Consider the following 25,302-nt stretch of genomic DNA (forward strand, 5'->3'; position numbering starts at 1 on the left):
CCTACCTGGCTTCTGACTGGCCACAAGAAGAAATTCACCTTTACCAGTTTAAACTGTAGGATAATTTTAAAAAACAAAACAAAACAAAAAACTAGGTTCCTGATAATATCCTTGTCTCTTTTTAAAGTTTTTATTATGGAAATTGGTAAAAATAAGAAAAAGATGAGATAATAAAAAAATGCACCCCCATATACATATCACCTAACTTCAGTAATTACCATTTTGTAATTCTTGTTTTTATCTATTACATATCTCTTCACCTTTTTTGTTTTTGTTTTTGAGTATTTTTTTAAGATTTCATTTATTTATTCATGAGAGAGAGAGGCAGAGACATAGAGATAGAAGCGGGCTCCATATAGGGAGCCTGATGCGGGACTCAATCCTGGGACCCCAGGATCACATCCTGGGCTGAAGGTGGATGCTTAACCGCTGAGCCACCCAGTCATCTCTGTTTTTGAGTTTTAAAAGAAATTCCCACAGTCATGCCATTTCACCTTGAAATGCCATCAGAATTTTTCTCTGAAAAATGAGATTTTTTGAAAACATACCTATAATATCATTATAATACTTAACAAAGTCACAATAAGTCTTTAACACTTCTAATATCTAGCCCATGTTCTAATATCCCTGATTGCCTAACGAAACTCCTTTTGGAGTGAAACAAGACGCAAAGTTTACACATTGGATTTGGTTGATGTGTCTTTCATTAATTAATTTCTGCTTGAGTCCTTGTGAATATCACCAAAATAATCAATATTTTAGTTTTATCCAGGATAAACAAATCCATCCAGACTTAACAAATGCTCCTGGTGACAGAACATAAAGACTCCTAACTCTGAGAAACGAACTAGGGTGGTGGAAGGGGAGGAGGGCGGGGGGTGGGGGTGAATGGGTGATGGGCACTGAGGGGGGCACTTGATGGGATGAGCACTGGGTGTTATTCTGTATGTTGGTAAATTGAACACCAATAAAAAATTAATTTATTAAAAAAAAACAAATGCTCCTGGTGAAACCTTATTTATGTAATATTTTTGAGGACAGGATGATCATTTATCATTCAAACAGAAAAACTCTTGAGTGAAAGGGGGATGCTATTAATAATTATACTGGTATAAGCCAGGACAAATAGTCACCCTACCAGTAGTGATATCAGGAATAAAAGGGAAGATCCAGTTTCTGGTTTCTACTCGGGTATAGAGAGCAGGAAAAGAGCTAGAAAGAATGTCCCTCCCACCCTGACAATTAAAAGAAAAAAAAAAAAGTTGAACATACCACAAGTGAATAACTTTTCTGGAACCATCAGAGTTGAAGTTGAGAAAATGCCAAGTAGTCCTAAATCTGGGTTGAGACAAATGCCTACAGGGAGACACTGAATGCAAGCACTTGTTTACTTGGAGCAGGTGAACACTGGGAAGAAATATTCACTGGAATTGTTAACAAAATAGTGGAAGCTAAGTATTGGCTGGAAGCACAACATGGAGCAATAAAAGCTACAGATATAAGGGGAGTTAATACCACTTGCAGGCTTCTTCCTCTACAGATGCCAATAGATACTCACAAAAAAATGATGGCAAGAGCCCTTGAGAAAGCATCTCTCAGGGTACAGGCTTAAGGGTGAGGAAGTGCAGCTGCTGCAGGAAGGCCATGGAGCCCAGCCCAGATTCTTCTTCTCTAACTCCCCTATAAAAACAAAAACAAAAAAAAATCACTGGTGATGTGGTATAAAAAAAAAAAAAAATCAGAGGAAATAACTTTGTAATGCCAAGAGACAAAACAATCAACAGAACCAAACCCATATATAACACAGATGCTGGAGCTATTAACGTTTAATTTACAATAACTACAGGGGCGCCTGGCTGGCTTAGTCAGTGGAGCGTGCTCCTTTTGATCTCAGGTTGTAAGTTCAAGCTCCACATTGGGTGTAGAGATTACTTAAAAAATAAAATCTTTTAAAAAAGTTTTTAATAACTATGAAAATATGTCAAATGGAAAAACTAAACAACACTCATTGTCATATGAGCAATTTCAGCAGAGAGATGATAACTAAGAAAAAATCAAATGAAGATGCTGGAAATAAAAAACACAATGTTAGAGATGCAGATCATCACTGACAGGTTCATCAGTAGACTTAACAGGACTAAGGGAAGAATTAGTGAACTCGAAAACACCCAAACTGAAAGAGAGAAAAGAGTAAAAAATAAAAAGAAAATATAGCATCCAGGAGATACAGGACAATATCAAATGATCTAACAGATATGCAATTAGAATTCCAGAAAGAAAAAAAGACAGGGAATTGAGTAGAATAAATATTTGAAGGGATAATGGCTAAGAATTTTCAAAAGTAATGGCATTTATCACACTACAGATCAAACCACCAACCAAGATAAATATTCAAGCCAGAGACAAATATATTCAACTTCTGAAAACACATAACAAAGAGAAAATCTTGAAGGCAGCCAAAGGAGGAGAAATTATTAAAGAGAAATAAACAAGAATGTTAATAGCCATTTTGTTAGAAACATGCAAGCTAGAAGACAGTAGAATGACATTTTTAAAGGACTGAATGAGAGAGTGACATCATCAAGGAGGAGGAGTAGGAGCCTCCAGCCTCCATTCCCCCACAAAAAAACAAGTAGATACTAATCCATGAACAAAAAATAGCTCTGGGAGAGTTCAGAAGTCCACTTAAGCTTCAGCAAGAGGAGTGTCTGTGTGCCACAGTTGGTTAAGCATTCAACTCTTGATTTTGGCTCAGGTCATGATCAACAGGGCTATGGGATCGAGCCCTGTGTCAGGCTCCCTGCTTGCCAGGGAATCTGCTGGTGATTCTTTCTCTCTCATCTCCCTCTGCCCCTCTCCCCTCATATAAACAAATAAATCTTGAAGAAGAAGAAGAAGAAGAAAGAAAAAAGAAGAAAGAAGAAGAAAGAAGAAGAAGAAGAAGAAGAAAGAAGAAGAAGAAGAAGAAGAAGAAGAAGAAGAAGAAGAAGAAGAAGAAGAAGAAGAAGAGGAAGAAAGGAGGAGGAGGAGGAGGAAAAAGAAGAAAGAAGAAGAAGAAGGAAGAAGAAGAAGAAGAAGAAGGAAGAAGAAGAAGAAGGAAGAAGGAAGAAGGAGGAAGAGGAGGAGGAGGAGGAGGAGGAGGAGGAGGAGGAGGAGGAACTTCTTCAGCATCATAACAGAGCAAAAGACCTGAGAACAACCACACAAAAAGAGTAGGAAGAAGTTATATTTTGCCTGCATCATCCCATTCCCTAGGCTGGCACTATTCTGTCCCCAGAGGGGACTCCCCAGCCCAAGAAAGGTCCCCTTACTTGTAAAAGGATAGTGGGGTGAGCAATAAGCTCCCCCAGCCTTTCGGAGCACTGCACGAAGAACCCACTTCAGTTTCACCCTACCCAGAAGCCAGAAACCTGAGACATCTTGAAATGGCTAGGAACAGGGAACAAGGGCAGGGGCTACCAGTATCAGCTGCACAGTGTGAGCAACTGCTTCCTAGTGGCCTGTTCTGAAGAAGACCACAAATATCTTCAGGGCTAAGTACCTCAACAGCCCTTACAGATGCTACAGACCTCATCCCTGGCTTTCATCACTGAGAATCTCATTACAGACCCCAGCAGATTGTTTGCTGCTGAGGAATCCAACAGCTAGCACAGCCTCTGCAGACCTCCTGCAGATTCTGCCAATGAGATTTTCACCCTCCAGGCTTTCATGTTCACAGATACCAGCTACCTGAGTCACTCCATACTCCCTCCCCACCAAAGCCCAGAGTCTACACTGCCAGCCTCAGCCTCAACAGCTATGTGCTGTTGCAAGATGCCAGCCTAAGCCCCAGAGCTGCTCCCCATGGATTTGCATGTACCCAGGGCCAACTACTGCAGTTACCCAGGTGCGTGTAGACAGTTAAGGCCCACAGAATTGCCTGTAGTCTCAGAGATGGACCTGACTACAGTCACTAATCTACACTGCCACAGGGGGGCCCCAACATAGGAGTGCCTAATTATATAAAGCAAATATTAACAGACATAAAGGGAGAGAGAGACAGCAATATAATAGCAGCAGGGGACTTTAATACTTTATTTTCATTAATGGATAGATAAACCACACAGAAAATCAATAAGGAAACATTGGCCTTAAACAACCCATTAAATCACATGGACTTAAGAGATATATACAGATCATTCCAAGCATGAGTAACAAAATACACATTCTTCTCCAGCAAACATGGAACTTTCTCCAGGACAGATCATATGTAAAGCCACAAAATAAGTCTTAATAAATTTAAGAAGACTGAAGTCAGATCAAGTATCTCTTGCCAACCACAGTAGTATGAAACTAGAAATCAATTAAACAACATGCTACTGGCAACCAATGGGTCAAAGAAGAAATCAAAAGATACCCTGAAACAAAGGAAAATGGAAATACAATGTACCAAAAACTTGTAGAATACAGCAAAAGCAATTCTAAGAGGGAAATTCATACAGTAAATGCCTACCTCAAGAAACAAGAAAAATCTCAAATAAACAACCTAATCTTAAGCCTCAAGGAACAAAACAAAACAAAACAAAACAAAACAAAAAAAACGAAGCCCAAAGTTAGTAAAAGAAAGAAAAAACAAAGATCAGAGTGGAAATAAATGAAGTAGACTAAAAGGACGACAAAAAAAAGATCAATGAAACTAAGCGTTGTTGTTCTTAAAAAATAAATTGACAAAACTTGAGTAATACTCACCAAAAAAAAAAGAGAGAGGGTGAAAATAAAATCAGAAATGGAAGAGGAGACATTACAGCTGATACCACAGAAATATACAGGATCATAAGAGACTATGATGAACATACCAACAAATGGGACAACCTAGAAGAAATGAATAAATCCCAGAAACATACAACCTACCAAGAGGTAATCAGAGAAAAGGAAATCTGGACAGATTACTCATAAGAAGACTGAATCAGTAATAAAAACCACCAAACAAACAAAAGTCCAGGGCCAGACATCTTCACTGGTAAATTCTACAAATATTTAAAGAAGAACTGATACCAAGCCTTGTCAAACTCTTCCAAAAAACAGAAGAGGAAGGAACATTTCCAAACTCATTTTACAAGGCCAGCATTATCCTGATACCAAAACCAGACAAGGATGACACAGGAAAACTACAGGCCAGGGGAATCCCTGGGTGGCTCAGCAGTTTAGCACCTGCCTTTGGCATAGGATATGATCCTGGAGTCCCGGGATCAGGTCCCACATCGGGTTCCCTGCATGGAGCCTGCTTCTCCCTCTGCCTGTGTCTCTGCCTCTGTGTGTGTGTGTGTGTCTCTCATGAATAAATAAATAAAATCTTAAAAAAAAATAGAAAGAAAGAAAACTACAGGCCAATATCTGTCATGAACATAGATGCAAAATCCCCAATAAAATATTAGCATACCAAATTCAACAATATGTGAAAAAAAATCACATACTATGATCGAATGGGATTTATTCCAGAGCTGCAAGGATGGTTCTACATCTGCAAATCAATTAATGTTTTACACTACATAAACAAGATGAAGGGTAAAAAATCATATGATCATCTCAACAGATATAGAAAAAGTATTTGACAAAATTCAACACCAATTTATGATGAAAACTCTCAATAGATTGAGTAGAGAGAAAACATACCTCAACATAATAATGGCCATAAATAACACTCCCACAGCTAACATCATACTCAATGATGAAAAACTGAAATCTTTTCTCTAAGATCAGGAATAAAACAAGGATGCCCACTCTCACCACTTTTATGCAACATAGTATTAGAAGTCCTACCCAGAGTACCTCAAGAAAAAGAAATAAAAGTCCTCCATAAAAAAATTTTTTTTAATTTAAAAAAGTCATCCATGGGGTGCCTGGGTGGCTCAGTCAGTTAAGCCCCTGCCTTCAGTTCTGGTCATGATAATAGGGTCCTGGATCAGTCAGGCACCCTGCTCAGTGGGGAGTCCACTTCTTCCTCTCCCCTGTTCATGCTCTCTCTCTCAAATAAAATGTTTTTTTTTTTAAGTCATCCAAATTGGAAAGAAAGGAGTAAAATTGTCACTATATGCAGATGATGTTATATACAGAAAACATTAAGACTCTGCCAAAAAAAACTGTTATAACTAATAAAAAATGTATTTCAATTGCAGGATACCAAATCAATATACAAAAATCTATTATTTCTATACATTAATAAACTATCACAAGAAAAATTAAGAAAACAACCCCATTTTCAACTATCTCCAAAAAAATTAAAAAATCAACCTAGGAATAAATTTAACCAAAGAGGTAAAAGACCTATACAATGAAAACTATAAGACACTGATGAAAGAATTAAAGAAGACACAAATAAATGGAAAGATATCCCATGTTCATGGATTGGGAGAAAAATATTCACAAATGATATATTTGATAAAGAGGTAATATCCAAAATATATTAGAACTCCTACAACTCAATAGCAAAACAACAACCCAATTAAAAAATAGGCAGAGAATCTGAACAGACATTTTCCAAAGAAGATGTACAGATATCAAACAGATAAATGAAAAGATGCTCAACATCTTTTATCATTGGGGAAATGCAAGTCAAAACCACAATGAGGCATGACCTCAAACCTGTTAGAATGGCTATTATCAAAAAGACAAGAAATAAGTGTTGGCAAAGATGTGGAAAGGAACCCTCATAGGGTTTGTGGGAATGTAAATTGGTGCAGCCTCTATGTTTTACTCCAATGAAACAGTATGGAAGTTCCTCAAAACATTAAAAATAAAATACCGTATGATCCAGCCACTTGAGTTTTTATCTGAAAGAAATGAAAATATTAACTCAAAAAGATATCTGCACTCCCACGTTCACTGCCGCATTATTCACAATAGCCAAAACATGGAAATAGCCTTAAGTGTCCACTGATGGATGAATAAAGAAGATGAAATATTATTCAGTCACTTAAAAAAAGGGACATCTGACATTTGCAACAACATGATGGACCTTAAAGGCTTTATGCTAAGTGAGGTAAGTCAGACGGAAAAAGATAAATACCATATGATCTCATTTATACACAAAATATGTTTTAAAAACTTTTTAAATGAGTTCATGAATACAGAGAACAGATTGGTGTTTGCCAGTGGCAGTGATTTTATATATATAGTTAATAATACTGTGTTATATTCAAAAGTATGTATAAAAGTTGCTAAGAAAGTAGATCTTTCTCATCATAAGTATTATAACTATGTACAGTGATGAATGTTAATTAAATTTATTATGGTGATCATTTCACAATATATATGTATATTGAATCATTAGGTTATCCACCTGAAACTAGTATCATGTTATATATCAATCATTCCTCAATTTTTAAAAATACTGCAGAAATCGATGAATTGGAAAAACACAGTAAGTAAACCAAAATAGCTGATTCTTTAAAAATGAATCAACAAAACAGAAACTATTAACCTGATTTTTAAAAGAGGAGAAAACACAAGCACACAAAAGAAATAAGGTCAAAACAGGATTTTTTTTTTTAATCCTGAGACTACTTTGTACAACTTCATGAAATAAAAAAGGTTTTAAAGAAAATCTAGATGAAATAAACAACATTCTAAACAAGTGAATTACGTACAAAGAAACACAGAAAGTCATAAAAGAGCTCCTCTGCCAAAAAGACACTAGGCTCAGCCAGTTTCACAAATAAGTCTACCAAACCTGTAAAGATCAGATGATGTAAATGCTACTTAAACTCAGAGCATTGAAAGAAAAAATGTCCAAATTATTTTTATAATGCAAATTTAACATCGATTCCAAAACCAAACATTGCTCAATAAAATACAACTATAAACTAATCTCATTTATTAATATCAATGCAAAAATTGTAAATAAAATAGTAGCAAACAGAATCCCAAAATCTATCATTGTTTATTGCAGAAATGTAAGAGGGGTTCAGTATTTGGGAATCCATTAATGAATCACTTTAGTAGAACTAAAGATATACTCATCTTCGCAGATTTTAAGCAGTAGAAAAACTGAACATTTATTAATGTTTTTTAAAAGCCTCAAAAATAGGAATATCTCATTGATATAAGTAAAAATAATAAACTTTTAAAAATCAGCAGCTGATATAATGGGAATATACTAGGACACCAGTTCTTAAACGATCATCTGTGGTTCCAAACCAAAACGTTATTTATTTCTCCTTTGCACAACCCTATGAAATAGTAAAAATAATTAAATGTATTAAGTGAGTACATGCCTTTAATATTCTAGGTGAAGAAATGGGAAGTATAAAGCACTTCTGTTGCAGTGGGAAGGTTGTTGTCACCAGGAAAAGCATCTGTGCAATTCAGTTACAAACTGAAGTAGTATATATTTTTTTTAATAAATTTTATTTATTTATTTATTTATGATAGTCACAGAGAGAGAGAGGCAGAGACATAGGCAGAGAGAGAAGCAGGCTCCATGCACCGGGAGCCTGACGTGGGATTCGATCCCAGGTCTCCAGGATCGCGCCCTGGGCCAAAGGCAGGCGCTAAACCACTGCGCCACCCAGGGATCCCTGAAGTAGTATATTTTTCATGGAGCATTACATTTACTTGGAAGAACAACTGAGAGACAAACTATGGTTATTATATAATTGATAGTTACAGTTTATAGTTATAGACTTGGGTATTCGACAGGTATTTCCTCAATAAGAGGAGCTCTCATTTCAAGGGAAGCAATTGACAATATTTGTCACTAAGAGAAAATTCAAGCATTCAAACAAAAATTAAAATACTAGAAAATTTTTGTCAACCACTTTGAATTTGACAGCTTCTCCATACTTAGATTTTCTGATGAGATCAGCAGAGATGTATAAAAATATGATTTTTTGAACCATATATATATCAAATGCATCAAACATTTGCAAGATCTGCATAATTCAATGAACTCATTTTTCAAATGACAAATTTGTGGGGTTACAAAACTACATGTGAGTAAGCAATCCCTTCAAAGTGCAAGACAGACCAATGGATTTTAAGAGTACAAAAAGTTCATTAATATAGTTTAAGATTCTTCTTTGCAATCAACTTTTAAGAAACTATCACCTGTCAAGTTTTGGAGTAGCATCAGAGAACATCCACAATTACCTAAAAAAGTTATTAAAACACTCCTTTCTTTTCCAACTACTATTTGAGTCCAGATTTTCTTAAGAACTTCAACCAAAAAAAGTATTGCTAACAGACTGAATATAAAACAGGAGAATCTGTCTTCTATTATAAAGACAAAAAAAAATCTGCAAAAATATAAACACTGCCATGCTTCTAACTTTTGTTTTCAAAGTTATATTTGTAAGATATATTTGTTAACACAATAGTTTTTTATCAGTGTCATTTCTCAATAATAAAATTTCAAATTGTTATGAGTTTCAGCTTCTGACATGGAACATCTCAATAGATATAATTCCAATGAACAAAAGCTCTTTGGATTCTTCAATAATTTTTAAGAGAGTAAAGGAGCTTTGAGACCAAAGAGCTTGAGAACGACTACATCATAGACATTCCCATTAAGGTCAGGATTAAGGACATACCAAGGATGTCGGGTCTGGGCAGATATATACAAGATGAAACGGGCATATGTTGTGTCAGAAAGCATAGAAGGTATCAAAGATTGAATTATATAAAAAATGACATAGGTATCAACTTGAAGGAGCCCTTCGTTCACCCACCCAAGTCAAAATAAAATAATATGAGCATCAACAGAGAACAGCATTTGTGATTAAAATACATAATCATCCATGAGCTCCTAAAGATAGTTTAAAACACACATACACAAAAATTTCATTAATCATCCTTGAGGGTTGCTAAAACATCAGCTTATTTTTCTGAAAGCTGATAAAGTGTTTTAATAAATGAAGCACTTTTCCCATGTTTTTACTGAACAAACTATTTTTAAAAAATAGTGGATGACTTCAAGTACATATTATAAAGTCCAATTAATACTGAAGCAATGTAAAAATAAATAAATAAAAAATAAAAAAAAATACTGAAGCAATGTGGTTAATCACTAATTTGCAAACTCTAATAAAGCTAAGTATCAATATCCATTAAATGCTAAAACTATTAAATGAAGATCAATAGAAAAATTAGTAGCCTATAAATAAGGTTGGGGTGCCTGGGTGGCTTAGTCAGTGAAGGGTCTGCTCAGGTCATGATCCCAGGGTCCTGGGCTGGAGCTCCACCTTAGAGTCCCTGCTCAGTGGGGTGTCTGCTTCTCCCTCTCTCCCCCATCCCTGCTTGTGCTCTCTCATGCTCTCTCTAAAATGAATAAATATTTAAATAAATAAGGTTGACATTTGAATCTGATTAACCTTAATGTCAATGAGAGGGGGCAACTAGTCATTTTGTGCTTCATGATCTGACAAAAAAGAAAGTACATAATATCACTTAAAAAGTTTTCTTGCCAAAGGTAATCAATCCTCTAGATCTAACTACCAATTTATAGGAAAAATGTGGCATGAAGATACAAAGCAAAAGATAAAATAATCAGCCAAATCCAGCATGTGGAGAAGTACAGGACAGTTAGCATGGCACAGAAAAAAAATGTTAGGGCTGTAGAATGGGGTGGGGAACTTTTAATAGACTTCAGAGGCATACTAAGCAAATACAATGTGTCTACCTTATTTGGATCCTTACTTGATCCAACTATAAAAAGGCACTTTGAGACAACCAGGAAAATTTGAACATGGACTAAGTATTGAGGGATAGTAATTTTGCCAGCTGTGATAAAGTCCTTTTCTGTTAAGACAGATTTCACGAATTTGTTTTAAAATCCTCAAAAAAAAAAAAAAAAAAAAAAAAAGGTGTAGGAAGATAAAGCAAGTTAAGCAAAATGTTGATAATTATAGAACCTGGCCAAGGATACATGAGGGGTTGTTAACATGATTTTAATGTGTGCTACTAAGTTTTCCATAAAAAAAAAAATCAAATAGTATTCTGAAGACACCTATATTAACAATATGCAATATAAAATAAGTATATACCATAGCACTCTGAATTTATAATTCTGTAAAGAAAATGAAAGGATGGAGAAAAAAAGAAAGAACAATGTAATATTGCTTAATTTAAGGTAATGCTCAGATTAAATGATTCAAGCAGTAAATCCAACAGCTCCAGGAAGAGATTAATATTACTGGGGTTATCAATTACAGGAATGTTTACTCCAATAAAAATAAATACTAGAATATGTTTGTGCTTCTTTTGAATTTTCTCAACCAGTCTAGTATGCAGACTAATTTTTCAATCCTGAAATTCACTGAAAACAACAGAAATTCTCAAAAGTTGAGACAGTAAAAGCACATCTGTCTTGCCCAAGCAAAATAATTTGGTGTTGAAGGACAAGCTTAAATAGCAAAAAGATGCAGATACACATGCAAATAAAATGTTTATCCACAAAGGTCTATAGAATCATTTTAATAAAAGTAACTTTTCAGCAGAATGTATCTACAAATGTTTTCCTTAATTATATCATGACAAATTTAACCCACGAGTCAACAATGTGGCTGTGATTTTAAATAATATTAAATATCCAATTAACAGGCTACACTGATGCTGCTGCACTTGGCACACATAAACACAGAATTCCACCTAGTCGGTCTATAAAGATACTCTGGAAAGGGAAGGAGTTAAGATCTCAAGAAGAGAAAACACTACTCTGGGTACAACCTGTAAATGAGTATGCAACCTATATGTGACCACAAACAGATTAGACTTTTAAATAAAATTTTCACTTGAGTAAAATTAAATGCTAACCTATGCTCATGACTGACAGGTAACTTCTAAATATTGTCATTCATAAAAAACAAAATAATAAGCAAGAACTCATTATAAATTTTGAGGATTATTGCTTTAATTACATGCTCTAAAACATACCTACATACTTTAGTTACTATAGGTTGCATGCTTTTAGTTCACTTGATACTTGGCCATTAGGCCAGCTCTAAAAAATGTTTACTATCCACATACAAATTCATTAGGGAATACTGAAATTTTTGTTCAATGGTTAGTTCTGCTCTTAAGATCAGCCTAAAATGACTTTTGTCTTAAAAAAAAAAAAAAAAAAAAAAAAAAGGTGGGGAGGCCAATTATCAAATAATTGAGTGTCTCTGTTTTCAATAGTAATTATGGTAAACAAAATTTTTATTCAGGCCTTGCATATCTGTACCATCTATGTATAATAAGTTTTCAGGTTAAACAGGTAACAAAGGACATTTAAATAAGGCCTAATGTTACCAGTTTAATTAATAAATGTTATTTTTTAGAAGATAAAAATTAGCAAAAAAAAAAAAAACTTCATGCTTTAAAAACTTTGTAAGTATATACTTTTCCAAAAAATGATAATCAATATTTAAAATTTAAAATATTGAAACTAAAAATGTCCTATTTCTTTTATCTTAGAAAGCAAAAATACACTAAATATCAATGTTGTTCTTTCCTTTTCAAATCAATTTAAATATGGAAAAGTATTTAAACATGGAAAATAAGATTTTGGTTGAGCTTATAATCAATATTTTCATTTCTAAAAATGTGAGAATGTAAGGAATTAACTGGTTTCCTATACCCAAGCTATAGCAGTACAATTATAATGAGTTCAACTGGAAATAAAAAATGAAGTTTACATATTTTTATTTTTTTTAAAGATTTTATTTATTTATTTGACAGAGAGGAAGAGAAATCACAAGCAAGGGTAGCAAGAGGGAGAAGGAGACTCCTCACTGAGCAGGGAGCCTGATACAGGGCTCAATCCCAGCACCCTGGGATCATTACTGGAGCCAAGACAGACACTTAATCAAATAAACCACCCAGGTGCCCAGGTTTGCATTTGCATACTTTTAAAGACCGGTTATAGAAAAAAAAAAAAAAGACCAGTTATATTCTCATCAAAAATAAATAACAAAAGCATCAATTAACTTTTTTCCCCAACTCTCCCTAATATGCTGAATTTGCTTCTTTCATTCCACTCCTGTGGCTCAGTGGCTAAGTGTCTGCCTTTGGCTCTGGTCGTGATCCCGGGGTACCAGGACTGAGTCCCACACCTGACTCCTTCCAGGGAGCCTGCTTTTCCCTCTGCCTAGGTCTCTCTTTCTCTCATGAATAAATGAATAAAATATTTTTTTTTAATTTCATACGAATTTCTTTAAACAAAATATTCTAAAGATGAAGACCACAATTCAATCTTTAATTTATTCCAGAAAAGAATCTTTGATGCATTTAAATATTTAAGTAACATTAAGCTAATATATAGAAGCCTCACTAAAATATAAAACTTTTCTTAGGGAGGACAAAAATTAACACTGACGAAAGTAAACTTGTAAGACCTACTTCTTATCAAAGTTTTTTAGAAAACACATTTGTAAAGTTGAAATTTTCTGGCTATTAAAAAATCCATTTTATTTTTTATTTTTTCCTTTAAAGATTCCATTTATTTATTCACAAGAGACACACAGAGAGAGAGAGAGGCAGAGACACAGGCAGAAGGAGAAGCAGGCTCCACACAGGGAGCCTGACCCGGGACTCGATCCCAGGTCTCCAAGATCACGCCCTGGGCCAAAGGTGGCGCTAAACTGCTGAGCCACCTGGGCTGCCCTAAAAAATCCATTTTAAAAAACACCACAATTAAGTTAAAAATCTCAAGATCTACAAAAAATATTTTTTTTAAAGAAAAGTAACTCTGATACACAAACCACCTCTCACCTTACGGTCTTCTTGCCATCCATTTTTGGACAGCATTTTTCCTCCCCTTTTTCTCAAAGAGAAGTTCCTATAAGTCATTGGTACCTGTCATCCACATCCAGTTCATTTCAAACCTTCAAGTCCTATCTCACCTATAGAGCAAATTTGAATCCAAAAAATCAGATACAGCAACTGATTCCAAAAGTCAAGTTAAATATCAAAATATATTCTAATATACACCAGGATGCTATATATTCCAACAAGAGATTGATTAGTGTTAAAAAACAAACAAACTAACAAACAAAACAAAACAACTAAGCATTCAATACTTATTTCAGGTGCTTAAAGTAAAGTTTTAATACCAGTGTCTGGAACTAGGCTTTCAAACTTCACATTCAAATGAACTAGTTAAAATAAGCAACAATAAACTGTGTCATTGTATTAGACCAAACCAATCAAGGCATATTAAGTGCAAAATGTTTTTCCAAGAATAGTTTTTAATTCTCTCCTGGTAATCTTGTATAAATTTTCTGTCAGACTTCTATCACTATACAATTAGAACTGCTTTCACAAAGTCACCAGTAAGAAATTACATTTCTTTGGAAATCTACCTCCAGGCCCTCACACCCACCCTGGCAAGAACTCAATCTACCCCTACTCCTCCCCTCCCTTAAGTATTCAGTTTCTTTCCCGAAGTAGAAATTCCATAAATATTACAATATTAAGGACTAAATTTTAATGAATACAAATCAGAGGAAATGAAGGAACATTAACTCCCATTCAAACCTTCCTTTAAAAAAATGTTTCCAAGTTATATTTTTAACTTCCCCCATGATTCTCTTTTAAAAAGACGAACACAAAATCTCTCTGCTAATGACTTTATTCATGAATCTATAATGGAACTCAAAATAGCAAAGAACATGAAAGAAATTCAGATTAATATTTATCAACCAAATACATCAGAGAATACATCTATTTTTTATATAACTAACAAGTATGTCTAAAATACATATGTGAGAATATAAACATTCTCCACTTTGTGGAATTGCAGAGTAATGACGATCTGCTTAATACAGTTTGCCAGAAAAGCTCATTTACACCGTCAAATACTCGAACTCTCAAGAAACCAAACACAACTGATAAAATAGCTATCTCATGGTCAATCTTTTGGTAAAGTGCCACTTTCAAAGAAATAAGATTTAAAAATTTTAGGTGCTGAACCATCATTCCAGAAGTGTTAAAATTTTTTTCAGGATTCACTATGTTCATTACATTCATATGTCCCCAATATGAGTCCATACACAATATTTTACAATCTAAAAACATTAGCTCAGAGATCATCTCCTGGAAGTTAAAAATTACTACACTGTTGTAAAAGAAAGTTTTTCATGATACAGGTGTGTATTAGACACAGTGATTTTTTTCATTATTTTAAACATGATTCTTTGGTTTGAAGCTATCCTGATATCCTTTCTGGCTGGATGGTTGTGGTCATTAATATACACATAAAACAACTACACAAGTAAATTGGGTCAGTGGCCTAAGGGCAAGGAATGGCACATATTGAGCATCTGGCAAAAGGAGTTCCCCAAATTCGTAACTGACATGGTCAGTATTAAAATCCGTGGCTCACCTTTCATCAAAGCCTCTCTCAATTTATTAACAGCATGAGCCACTGAGGAAATTAGTTGGGAAAAAAATCTAATCTGAATGAAGGCACATGGGTGCGAATCTTAAAACAGATAAAAAAGACCAAGTAAACTGCTTAAGTATGGGTGTGTCCATCCCAACATATATGCACATGTCATATTTGAGGTTGAATATCACCACTGCATAGATTGCACCACATGGAAAACTATGGGCGTATATATGAGATCAGAACTAGCTGGCGGTTTTCCAGAAATAATAAGACTTTCCATGATGCAGAAGTTGGCCTTTCCCCCACATGAAAGGTTTTAAATAGCAAAGGACTGAAATAACAATGGAAACTGTAAGCCACAAAGTCAAATCTCAGAAAAGACAAGTTCTATGTCATAGCTGAAGGCTGCCAATGATTTCTTCTCTCTCTCCTTGAATAATTACATGCAAATGCCTTTTAGCAATGGCAGCATTCAAATCCCACAAAAAGTCAAGTAGGGCCCCCTTAAGGAGCACCTCCATTGGTACAAACTGTAAAACCTGCTGGGGTGCATCAGATTTAAGCAAAGAGCTCAATAATTCATTCACATTCTGCAGATACTGGAAAACTGGATTTGGAAGGTCCTGATAACCGACACACAGCAGGACTGCACAGGTCTTCAGGGGCTCAGAAGAAGTAGGACAAGAAAATGTGATGAATCTAAAACAGCTGTGGAGTACAAAGATCAAACCAGCCATAAATCTTGTAAAACAAGAAAGTACAGGCAAAATCATAACATCTCCTGTATGAAGCTGCTGCAGTGAATGTAGAAGACAGTCCAAAAACAGTTGCTGGTAAATCGGGTCTCCATCATGAAGCAATGAACAGCTGAAAGTCATGAGTTCAGCCGATTCCAGGAGTTGAACTTCCAGTGGTATATGCGTTTTGATATCACGGAGAGTTGGAAAGCCCACAAGCAGGCACTTTATCTGGTTGCTGGGTTCTACGACCTGATCATCCTGAAGGCACGTGGTAAGGCTAAACAACTCAGAAAATATCAGGTCTTCCGTAAAAATGTGACAAGGACAATAATACTGCTGTTTGGGCCAGAACTTGGAATCCAAATTCAAGGCTCCTCCTAAAGACTTTTCAATCGCTTCATTAAGAGCCTTTAAAATTTCACCATCACAGAAAGGAGAACACTTTACATTTGGGAGTTTCTTTCCCTCTAAAATATGCCATAAGTGACACTCAAGATTGGAAGCTGTCCCTTCTAAGACAGAACTTTGTCCAGAATGATACACAGCATGTTCTTCCGCCCAACTATTAAAGTATCCTTTGGCCACCTTATCTTTCCATGAAAGGGATTCCAGCATTTTCCTTTCATTATAGGTTTTAAAATATCTGTTCCTCTGTCCAAACCATTTTGTATTTGTACTACAACCAATATTAGATTTTTTCACTAGCCAATTATTTCTGGAAAGGGGCTTCAACTGAAACTTTTGCATGAAATATTGAACAGCACAGTCCCTTAAATTATTCAGCTTTGTTTGTTCTCCTTTTCCCATGCACTGAAACAGACGAATGTTCTCAGAAATAGTCTCGAGCTGGTATTTATGAAAGAACATACAACATTCTTCATGCCTTTTAAGAAAAGATTCAGGGATCACATGATGGGGAAAGAGGGCTTTCTGGGTCATTTCTGTTCCAAAATTTAGCACCATCTTAGATAACAGAGGATAGATTGCCTCTTTTCCCTTATAGCGAAGACAAACCACATAGACTTCTGAGTTCCCTGCCTTGCTAGTAGCAGGTTTAAAAACATGGACTTGGTCAAAGGAACAGTTTAGCAGGTACATCAGGTTTATGGAACAATGTTCAAACAAAGTAAACATCTTCAGAACAAAAGAGCCACCACTTCCAAGAGTCATCAGAGCAGTGACAACTTCACAGTAATGCAAAGAAGAGACTAAAGCTTCTTGTTCACCTGGGTTTCCTTGGCAATCAAAACTCCCATCTGCGGTGATCAAGTGAATGGTAGCCATGTTGCTTACGAAATTCTGAAGTCCAGTCAGATATTTCAAGGTCATGATATCACCAGTGTTATCTGGACCAAAGTACCACCAATGCAAGGTATTTGCAATAAGTCGGTCATCCATAATCATCATAAGATTGTCATTTGCTTCGTGGTATGGATTCAAAGTATTAGCTACCCAACTCCAATCACAGGGGAATCGATGGGATTTTAAATAGTGATTGAGACTCGCTATAAAAGCTCCAGGAGCTTCACAAAGGTGTAGAGAATTCAGTTTTCCATCCTGAAAAGCTTCCTGTGGAATAAGTGGAAAACTGCACAAAATTTCATGAAATTTACACCATGCTTGAGTACAAAGTTCAGCGTTCACAGATTTTTTCACATGAGAAATTATTTTTCCAGCTTTATTAGTGAAAGCAGTGTGTTCATGCCACTCATCCAATTTCTTATCACTCAGTAGGTTTTTTACTTCATTTAGGGAGTTCTTCAAATCAAGCAATGTATTAAATTCCGTGTGGTCACAAGTAAAAATCTCACTGGGATCTGGTAACTGCCACTCATTATTAAGTGGCTTGCCATAAGAAAAGTTCTTGGCAAAGAGTTCAAAAATGTCAGCAAGAACATCTGGGCTGAATGTCTCAGGACTTGAACCCAGTGGTGGCTTTCTGCACTTACTCATTTTCAAATTAAATTAAAATCTAGAAAAAGAAAACACATAATTAAATGAATCAAATTTATTAGTGAATGAAATCTCATCCACAGCAAATCCCATCACACTCATGACAAACCACATAAAATGGAAAGGCTAATGTCAGCACATTCTGTTACATAATGAGGCAATTTGGAATAAAGAAAGAGTAAAGGCTTTTACATCCAACAGACTTGAGCTCAAATCCAGTTAAAACGTGGCCTTGGGCAAATTACATCTTTAAGCCTGTTTCTTATTTAAAAGTTAGGATATCATATTTTTGGATGAGGAATAAACATGCTAGCATATAAAAAGCATACACCAATGAATATTCATCAGTGATGGCAGCTCATGTTACCATAGTAATCCATCTAGCTCCTCCCCAAAATTTTCCTCCACCCATGGCTGAGACACCACCACCCACATGGCCCCAAAAGCACTCCCAGGCTAAGATTCATCCCTTGACCTTTGATCAAGCTTTAACAAATGATTTTAGCTTTTTTTAGGTCCCTCCAAATCTCACCTCCTTCCAGAAGACTCTACACCTGAACCCAGTACTGGTATTGCTACCAGGCCTCTCAGCCACCACATACTTATTCACTAACAAGTACTGCCAAATACGCCCTCTGTCCAGATCTCTCACTCTTGCTAAGACACGTACCTTGGTGGTACCCAATCACCTTTACAGGCCACAAACTAACACTCTCATCACCATACTGCTTGTTACCTGTTGTGTACTTGACTGGTCAGCCTCTGCTCAGCTCAATGCTGAAACTGAACTATAATATTCAACCTGGCATGTCTCTGAACAAAATCCCTCTCATCTGCTCCGATAGCTCCATGCCTCCACTATAAAATATTACATCTTCTTGCCACTAAAACATGTCACACTTTGATAAAGGATCTTCAAATTGAAGAAATATCCTCACCGAATATACAAATTATAAACAGTCACCCTACATTCTGTGTTTTAACACCGTCTAAGAAACCAAAAACATCTGTCCACTAGAGAGGGAAAGAGATATAATGGAAAAAAGCATGGCTTAATGGCACAGTGTTGGCCTGAGTTATAAATTCTAGCAGTTAGAGCTCTAAGTATTACCTAGGACTTGTTGGCTCAATGTTAATTAATAGGTGCTTTAGTTCAAAAGTTCCACGTTTACTCAGCATATTCAATGCTACACCAGTTTTTCAAAAAGTATCTAAATTGTCAAACACAAAAAAACGACAAAAAAACCACCAACCCACAAAAAGCCAATGTGTGATTAAGATGAGAAATAAAGTGAGCTAATGCCACAAAAAATACAATAATATATAGAAGGCTGTATTCTATTACCATTTGTTTTGTACTATATTTTAGCACACTTTTCTCATCCTCTTCTATTTTGTTTAAAGTATTTACAACCCTGTGTACTCCACTAGCCTATAAGCTTCTTGAGGTAACAAGTATCTTCTTAGTCATTTTTGTTTGCCACAACGTATTTACAATACACACAAATCATCAGTTAGTAGTCACACTTGCCCATCAATACCTTGTCCATATATATATATATATATATATATATATATATATATATATATATTTTACTGTTAGAAGCTATATTCAGACAGATTTCTGAAAGACAAAAATGAGGCATTGTCACATTCACTAAAACCCTAAATAAAATCAAATGAAAGTTTATTACAAGTTATTCTGTCTTAATTCACACTGTGCTTACTGGAAACTATGACCATGTTTAGATCGCAACTATATTCTATTTTGGAAAAAGTCTGATTTTAGTCTAACTTCACATACTAATTAATGGCTGTAGGTAAGCTCTGAAATCTTGCCTAAGCTAATAGATAATTATCTTTACATGAGAAAAACTAAAATGATTCAATGATTTAAATCATTGATTTGAATCATTTGAATCATTTGAATCTTGATTTGTGTACCACAAATGTATTTTATGTATTTATATATAAATTATGTATTACATATATCTTATGTGTTTATATATCTTATGTATTTATATATAAACTATAAATATTGAACATGTATATATTGAATAATGTTCAGGTCTACAATCCCACCTTTCTTTCCTCCTATCAAATTCCCAGGCTCAAGCCACTCGCTCACCCACCTCCACCTACCAGCCTCCTACAGACACTGTCAATTTTCTGCGGGGCTATTGCCAGAGCCTTCTAACTGGTCTCTTCTATCTTTGTCTCCCCTGGCTCCCCATTTCACTCAAAGTAAAGGCCACAGTCCTTACAATAACCTCCAAGGACCTTGAAGATTTCTGCCCTCCAGCCCCAACCCATCTCTAAACTAATTGTCTATTGTTCCTCATATTCTTTCTGTTCCAGCCACACAAGCTTTCTTGCTGTTCACTGAAGCACCAGGTACACTGCAACCTGTAAGCCTGTGCACTGGGCAACCCCTCTGCCTGGAACACTCTTCCTTCAGATGACCTGCACAGCTCACTCCCTCACCTCCTTCAAGTATTTACTCACATGCAATTTCTCTATGAAACCTACCCCAACATCCTAATTGCATTTTGCAATACCAATGGTAAAGGGAAGGACCTTGCTGTACTTCTTTTTTCCCCCATGACACTCTTTTTTTTCCTTATAACATATAGTTCGTTTGCTTATTATGTTTATTACTGTCTTCTCCCAAAAAATAGAATCTAAGCTCCACAGGGCAAAGATCTTGGTTTTGTTGATTCATTTATCACACCGAGGTTATAACAGTGCTTAGGACACAATAAACAGTGAATATTTAACGAATAAATGTTAGCACAAATGGCACTCGTCAGATTAGGTTCTGAATGAGTCATGATAATGCACTTCAACCTCACTCCGGCATGACCAATGCAATACCCAAAAATTAAAAAAAAAAAAAAAAAAAAAAAAACACGTGGTTTATAGAGAAAAAAGTTTCCCGTGGGTTCCTCTGCGCCTTTCACTGAGCACGCCATCGAGCTCTGAGGCATCACAGCTCCGCTAGGAGGGTCAGCAGTAACACTCCTATTTTGCAGTCAAGTAGGAAGTCATGCAGCCCGAAGCCTCGAAGGAAATACCTGCAAAATCGTCGGCCTGACACGAAACGCACGAGACCTCATCAGCTGTGCTCTCTCCAATTAACGTCGACTAAGGAGTTTTAGAAGTTACCTCCCGCAGCTCGGCTCCCAGCGACTCCGGCAATCACAGCCCGAGTGTCACCTAGCGCCTTCGCTACTTCGGGCCGGGGCGCCCAAGACCCCGTTTCACCGGACGGAAGGGAGTCCCAAGCTCCATTCGGGCGAGCGGCCCGACCCCGGGACGAACCCCCGGCCCACGCCCCGCCCCCGCTCCGGACCGGCCTCGGAACCCGGGCCTGAGGACCTCCGCTCACGCCCACCTCACCTCGCCCCCCGCCCCGCCCCGCCCCGGGGGAGAGGTAGCGCCTCCCTCCTCTCCTCACTCGAGGGAACCCTCCTCCGCTTCCGCTCCCGGGGCCGCTTCCCGGAACGGCCGCTGCTCGGGGCGTGCGGCGCCGGCGCCCCCGGCCGCAGCGGAGGTAGGCGGCGCCCCGAAAGGCCGGGAAACTGGCCCGGACGCGCCCTCGCGACCCCGGCAGCGGGAACCCACCTCCAGGCAGCGCCGCCGCCCGACGCCGGCCGCCCGCGGCCCGAGGGCCCCGACACACACATTGCGCACGCGCCTCGAGGCCGGGCTGGCGTCACGCGTCAACGTCACGCACGCCGGGACTCTCGTAGCGCCCAAGCCCTCGCTCGCTGGGTTTCGCTTCTCCTTCTCCGCGGGGTCCCGGGGACGCCAGCCGCCTTGCCCACGGCTCCCATGGCAACGGAAGCCGCTCGCGGAGGTGGGGCGTCCTTTGGCCCCGCCCCGGCGGAGGGGGGGGCGGGGGGATGGGCGGGGCCAACCTGTCCCGGACACGCTGCCTCCGCCCACCGGCCCTGGGAGGGGAAGCTTTCTAACCTCGTCCGGCAAAAGTTGGTTCCTAACTCAGGCTGAGTTAAAACTCGTGCTCTAAAAACAATATGAGGTTAAATATGATATATAATATCACATAAAATCATATCAAATATGATATATAATATTTATAATATTGATATGCTATAAATAATAGCATATTGATATATTTTATATATCGATTATATATTACATATTACTATAAATAATAGTATATTGATATATTTTATATATCGATTATATATTACATATTACTATAAATAATAGTATATTGATATATTTTATATATCGATTATATATTACATATTACTATAAATAATAGTATATTGATATATTTTATATATCGATCATATATTACATATTACTATAAATAATAGTATATTGATATATTTTATATATCGATTATATGTTACATATTATTATATATTATATATATATATTTTTTTTAGGGGCACCTGAGTGGGTCAGGTTGAGCGTCTGCCTTTGGCTCAGGTCGTGATCCCGGGGTCCTGGGATTCAGTCCCTCATCAGGCTCCCTGCGTGGAGCCTGCTTCTCCCTCTGCCTGTGTCTCTGCCTCTCTGTGTCTCTCATGAATAAATAAACAAAATCTTTAAAAATAAATAAAAATAAAAATACATTATTTTACAAGTCCTTCAGGATATGCATCGATCAAAGGGAAAAAATTGTCTTTCCAAAAAATGGTGCTGGGTCATTTGGATATTCGTATAGAAAAAAATTTTATGTGGACTCTTACCTCACATAAAAAAAATAACATTTCATTTGGGTTGCCAATCTATATTTTAAAAAGGCAAACAACTCTTTTAGCAGAAAACATCTTTGTGACCTTGAAATAGGTAAAAAGTTTACAACAAAGCAGAAAAAGCACTAATCATAAAGAGTAAGTATATAAATTGAACCATATTAAAATTAAGAATGTCTATTCACCATAAGACACCATTGAGAATGAAAAGACAACCTACAGAGTGGGAGAAGATATTTATAACACATATGTATGACAAAGAATTTGTATCCAAAATATATAACTCCTACAAATAAGTAAGAAAAAATGCTCTAGGGATCCCTGGGTGGCTCAGTGGTTTGGCGCCTGCCTTTGGCCCAGGGCACAATCCTGGGGACCCGGGATCAAATCCCACATCGGGCTCCCGGTGCATGGAGCCTGCTTCTCCCTCTGCCTGCATCTCTGCCTCTCTCTCTCTCTCTCTCTCTCTCTCTGTGTGACTATCATAAATAAATAAAAATTTAAAAAAAATGCTCTAGTGGAATAAATGGGGCGGGGGGACACAACAAACACTTCAAAAAGATGATATCCAAAAGTCCAATAAACATGTGAAAAGATGCTCAACTTCATTAGTCTTTGGGGAAATGTAAACTAATCCCATAATGAGTTAAAATTATACATTAAATAGGCTAAAATGGAAAAGATCAAATATAAGTGTTGGAGAGTATGAGGTGCAATCAATGGAAAGCTCTTTGGAAGGAAAAGATCTCCCAAGGTCTTCCAAATTCACAGGTTGATTGTCCTTTAAAAAAAAGTTTTTTTTATTTATATACAAATACTAAGATCCTATGTGTACTGTTCAACTACTTTTGCCAAATGCCTATTAAATATTCCAGAAAGTTCCTATAAGCCCCTTCCCAATCTCCCACTCCCAAGAAGCAACCACTGATGTTTTATATCGTCATAGTTTAGTTTTGCCTATTTTAGAATTTTATATAAATTCAGTCATTACGGTTTGTTTGCAGCCTATTTCCACTCAGTAATCATTTTTTTATATTGTAAGGGAGAAAAAAATATTTTCCTTCTAAGTTCTCAGCTGGGGCTCCGTAACAAAAGGTAGATTAACAAGAGAAAAGCATGTGAATTTACTAACATGCTCTATGTTACATGGGAGCCTCCATAAGGAAATGAAGATCTAAAGACACTGGTAAACCTGAGTGTTTTTATACTAAGTTTAATGAGGAGTGGAAAATTGTGGGAAAATGAGACAAATGATATGAGCTAAAAGGAGTACGCTGGGGGAAATTTAGCAAGGCATGTTCACCCAGATTCCTCTTGAATCTCCTTTCATCTTCAGAAATAAAGATGTTCCTTTCCTCTGGTTATAGGGAGGGCATATCTCACATGAGGATCTTGTGACCTGCTTCAGGGCAAGGTCAGAGGATCCTTCCTGCAACCTGCCATTTCTCAAATTCCCTTAGTTTAAAATATGCCAACCACCATATTTTGGGGCTGCATGTTCTGAACCCTCAGTATTCACCCATGTTGTTTTATGTATCTGTAGTTCCTTCCTTTTATTGCTAATTAGCATGCTAATTAGTATGCCATTGTATGGATAGACCATTATTTAGTTCTCTATTCTTTTGTTGATGGATATCTGAGTTTTTCCAGTTTGAAGCTATTGTGAATAAATCTGCTAAGAACATTCTACTACAAGACATTTTTGGAGGCATAAGTTTTCTTTACTCTTGGGCAAATACCTAGGCATGGAATGAATGGCTGGGTCATGGAGTAGATCAACGTTTCTCAGTCTCAGCATTATGGTCATTTTGAGAATCACTGAGGTAAATCTATGTGTAACTTTGTTGTTGTTGTTTTTTTATGTGTAACTTTGAAGAAACCTCCAAACGGTTTTCCCAGAGTGCTTGAACAATTTTACATCCTTACCCACAATACCTAAGAATTATGGGACTTGCAAATACCGCGCCCAGTCGAGGTCAGCCCAACCTTGTTCTTGGACATTGCCATGGATGGTGAGGCCTTGGGCCAGGTCTCCTTTGAGCTATTTGCGACAAAATTCCAAAGACAGCAGAAAACTTTCATGCTCTGAGCATTGGGAAGAAGGGATTTGGTTATATTGTTTCCTGCTTTGATAGTATGATTCTAGGATTTATGGGCCAGGGTGGTGACTTTATACACCATAATGGCCTTAGCAGCAAGTCCATCTATGGGGAGAAATTTGATGAGAATTTCATCCTGGAGCATACGGGTCCTGGCATCTTGTCCTTGGAAAATCGCTGGACCCAACACAAACAGTTCCCAGTTTTTCGTCTGTACTGCCAAAACTGAGTGATTGGATGACAAGCATGCATTCTCTGGCAAGGTGAGAGAGGGGAGGAATATCCATGGAACACCTTGGATCCAGGAATGGCAAAACCAGCAAGAAGATCACCATTGCTGATATGGACTAATCTGATAAATTTGACTTGTGTCATAGCTTAAGCACCAGGTCTTTCCTTCTGTAGCTAGGAGAGGGCCCCTTCACCCCCATCTG

General features: G+C 37.0%; 2 protein-coding genes across 5 annotated transcripts in view; both read right to left on the reverse strand.

Moving 5' to 3' along the window:
* The window catches only part of HYDIN (HYDIN axonemal central pair apparatus protein), a 383,279-nt gene extending 361,478 nt beyond the window's left edge, over positions 1-21,801 (reverse strand). For all 3 annotated transcript variants that reach the window (XM_049110700.1, XM_049110701.1, XM_049110698.1), the window contains exons 1-2: positions 21,664-21,801; positions 1,559-1,680 (exon numbers count right to left, since the gene is read on the reverse strand). The gene's annotated coding sequence lies outside the window, so the exon portion shown is untranslated. The remainder of the gene's footprint in view (positions 1-1,558; positions 1,681-21,663) is intronic.
* Positions 14,570-21,802, reverse strand: CMTR2 (cap methyltransferase 2). 2 transcript variants are annotated; one of them, XM_025426768.3, is made up of 2 exons: positions 21,664-21,802; positions 14,570-18,058 (listed from the first exon to the last, which is right to left on the reverse strand). In XM_025426768.3, exon 2 carries the CDS (start codon positions 18,037-18,039, stop codon positions 15,739-15,741), a length of 2,301 nt encoding a protein of 766 aa, XP_025282553.1. In that variant the 5' UTR covers positions 18,040-18,058; positions 21,664-21,802; the 3' UTR covers positions 14,570-15,738. The 2 variants fall into 2 exon arrangements, with proteins under 2 accessions (XP_025282553.1, XP_025282554.1); XM_025426769.3 differs by lacking the exon at positions 21,664-21,802 and adding an exon at positions 21,114-21,381.
* Positions 21,803-25,302: the final 3,500 nt, after the last annotated feature.

Source organism: Canis lupus, chromosome 5 (assembly GCF_003254725.2).
Source record: "Canis lupus dingo isolate Sandy chromosome 5, ASM325472v2, whole genome shotgun sequence".
NCBI classification, from domain to species: domain Eukaryota; kingdom Metazoa; phylum Chordata; class Mammalia; order Carnivora; family Canidae; genus Canis; species Canis lupus.

Excerpts from the sequence above, each read along its gene's own strand:
- CMTR2 (XM_025426768.3), bottom strand. The coding sequence starts at position 18,039 with ATGAGTAAGTGCAGAAAGCCACCACTGGGTTCAAGTCCTGAGACATTC.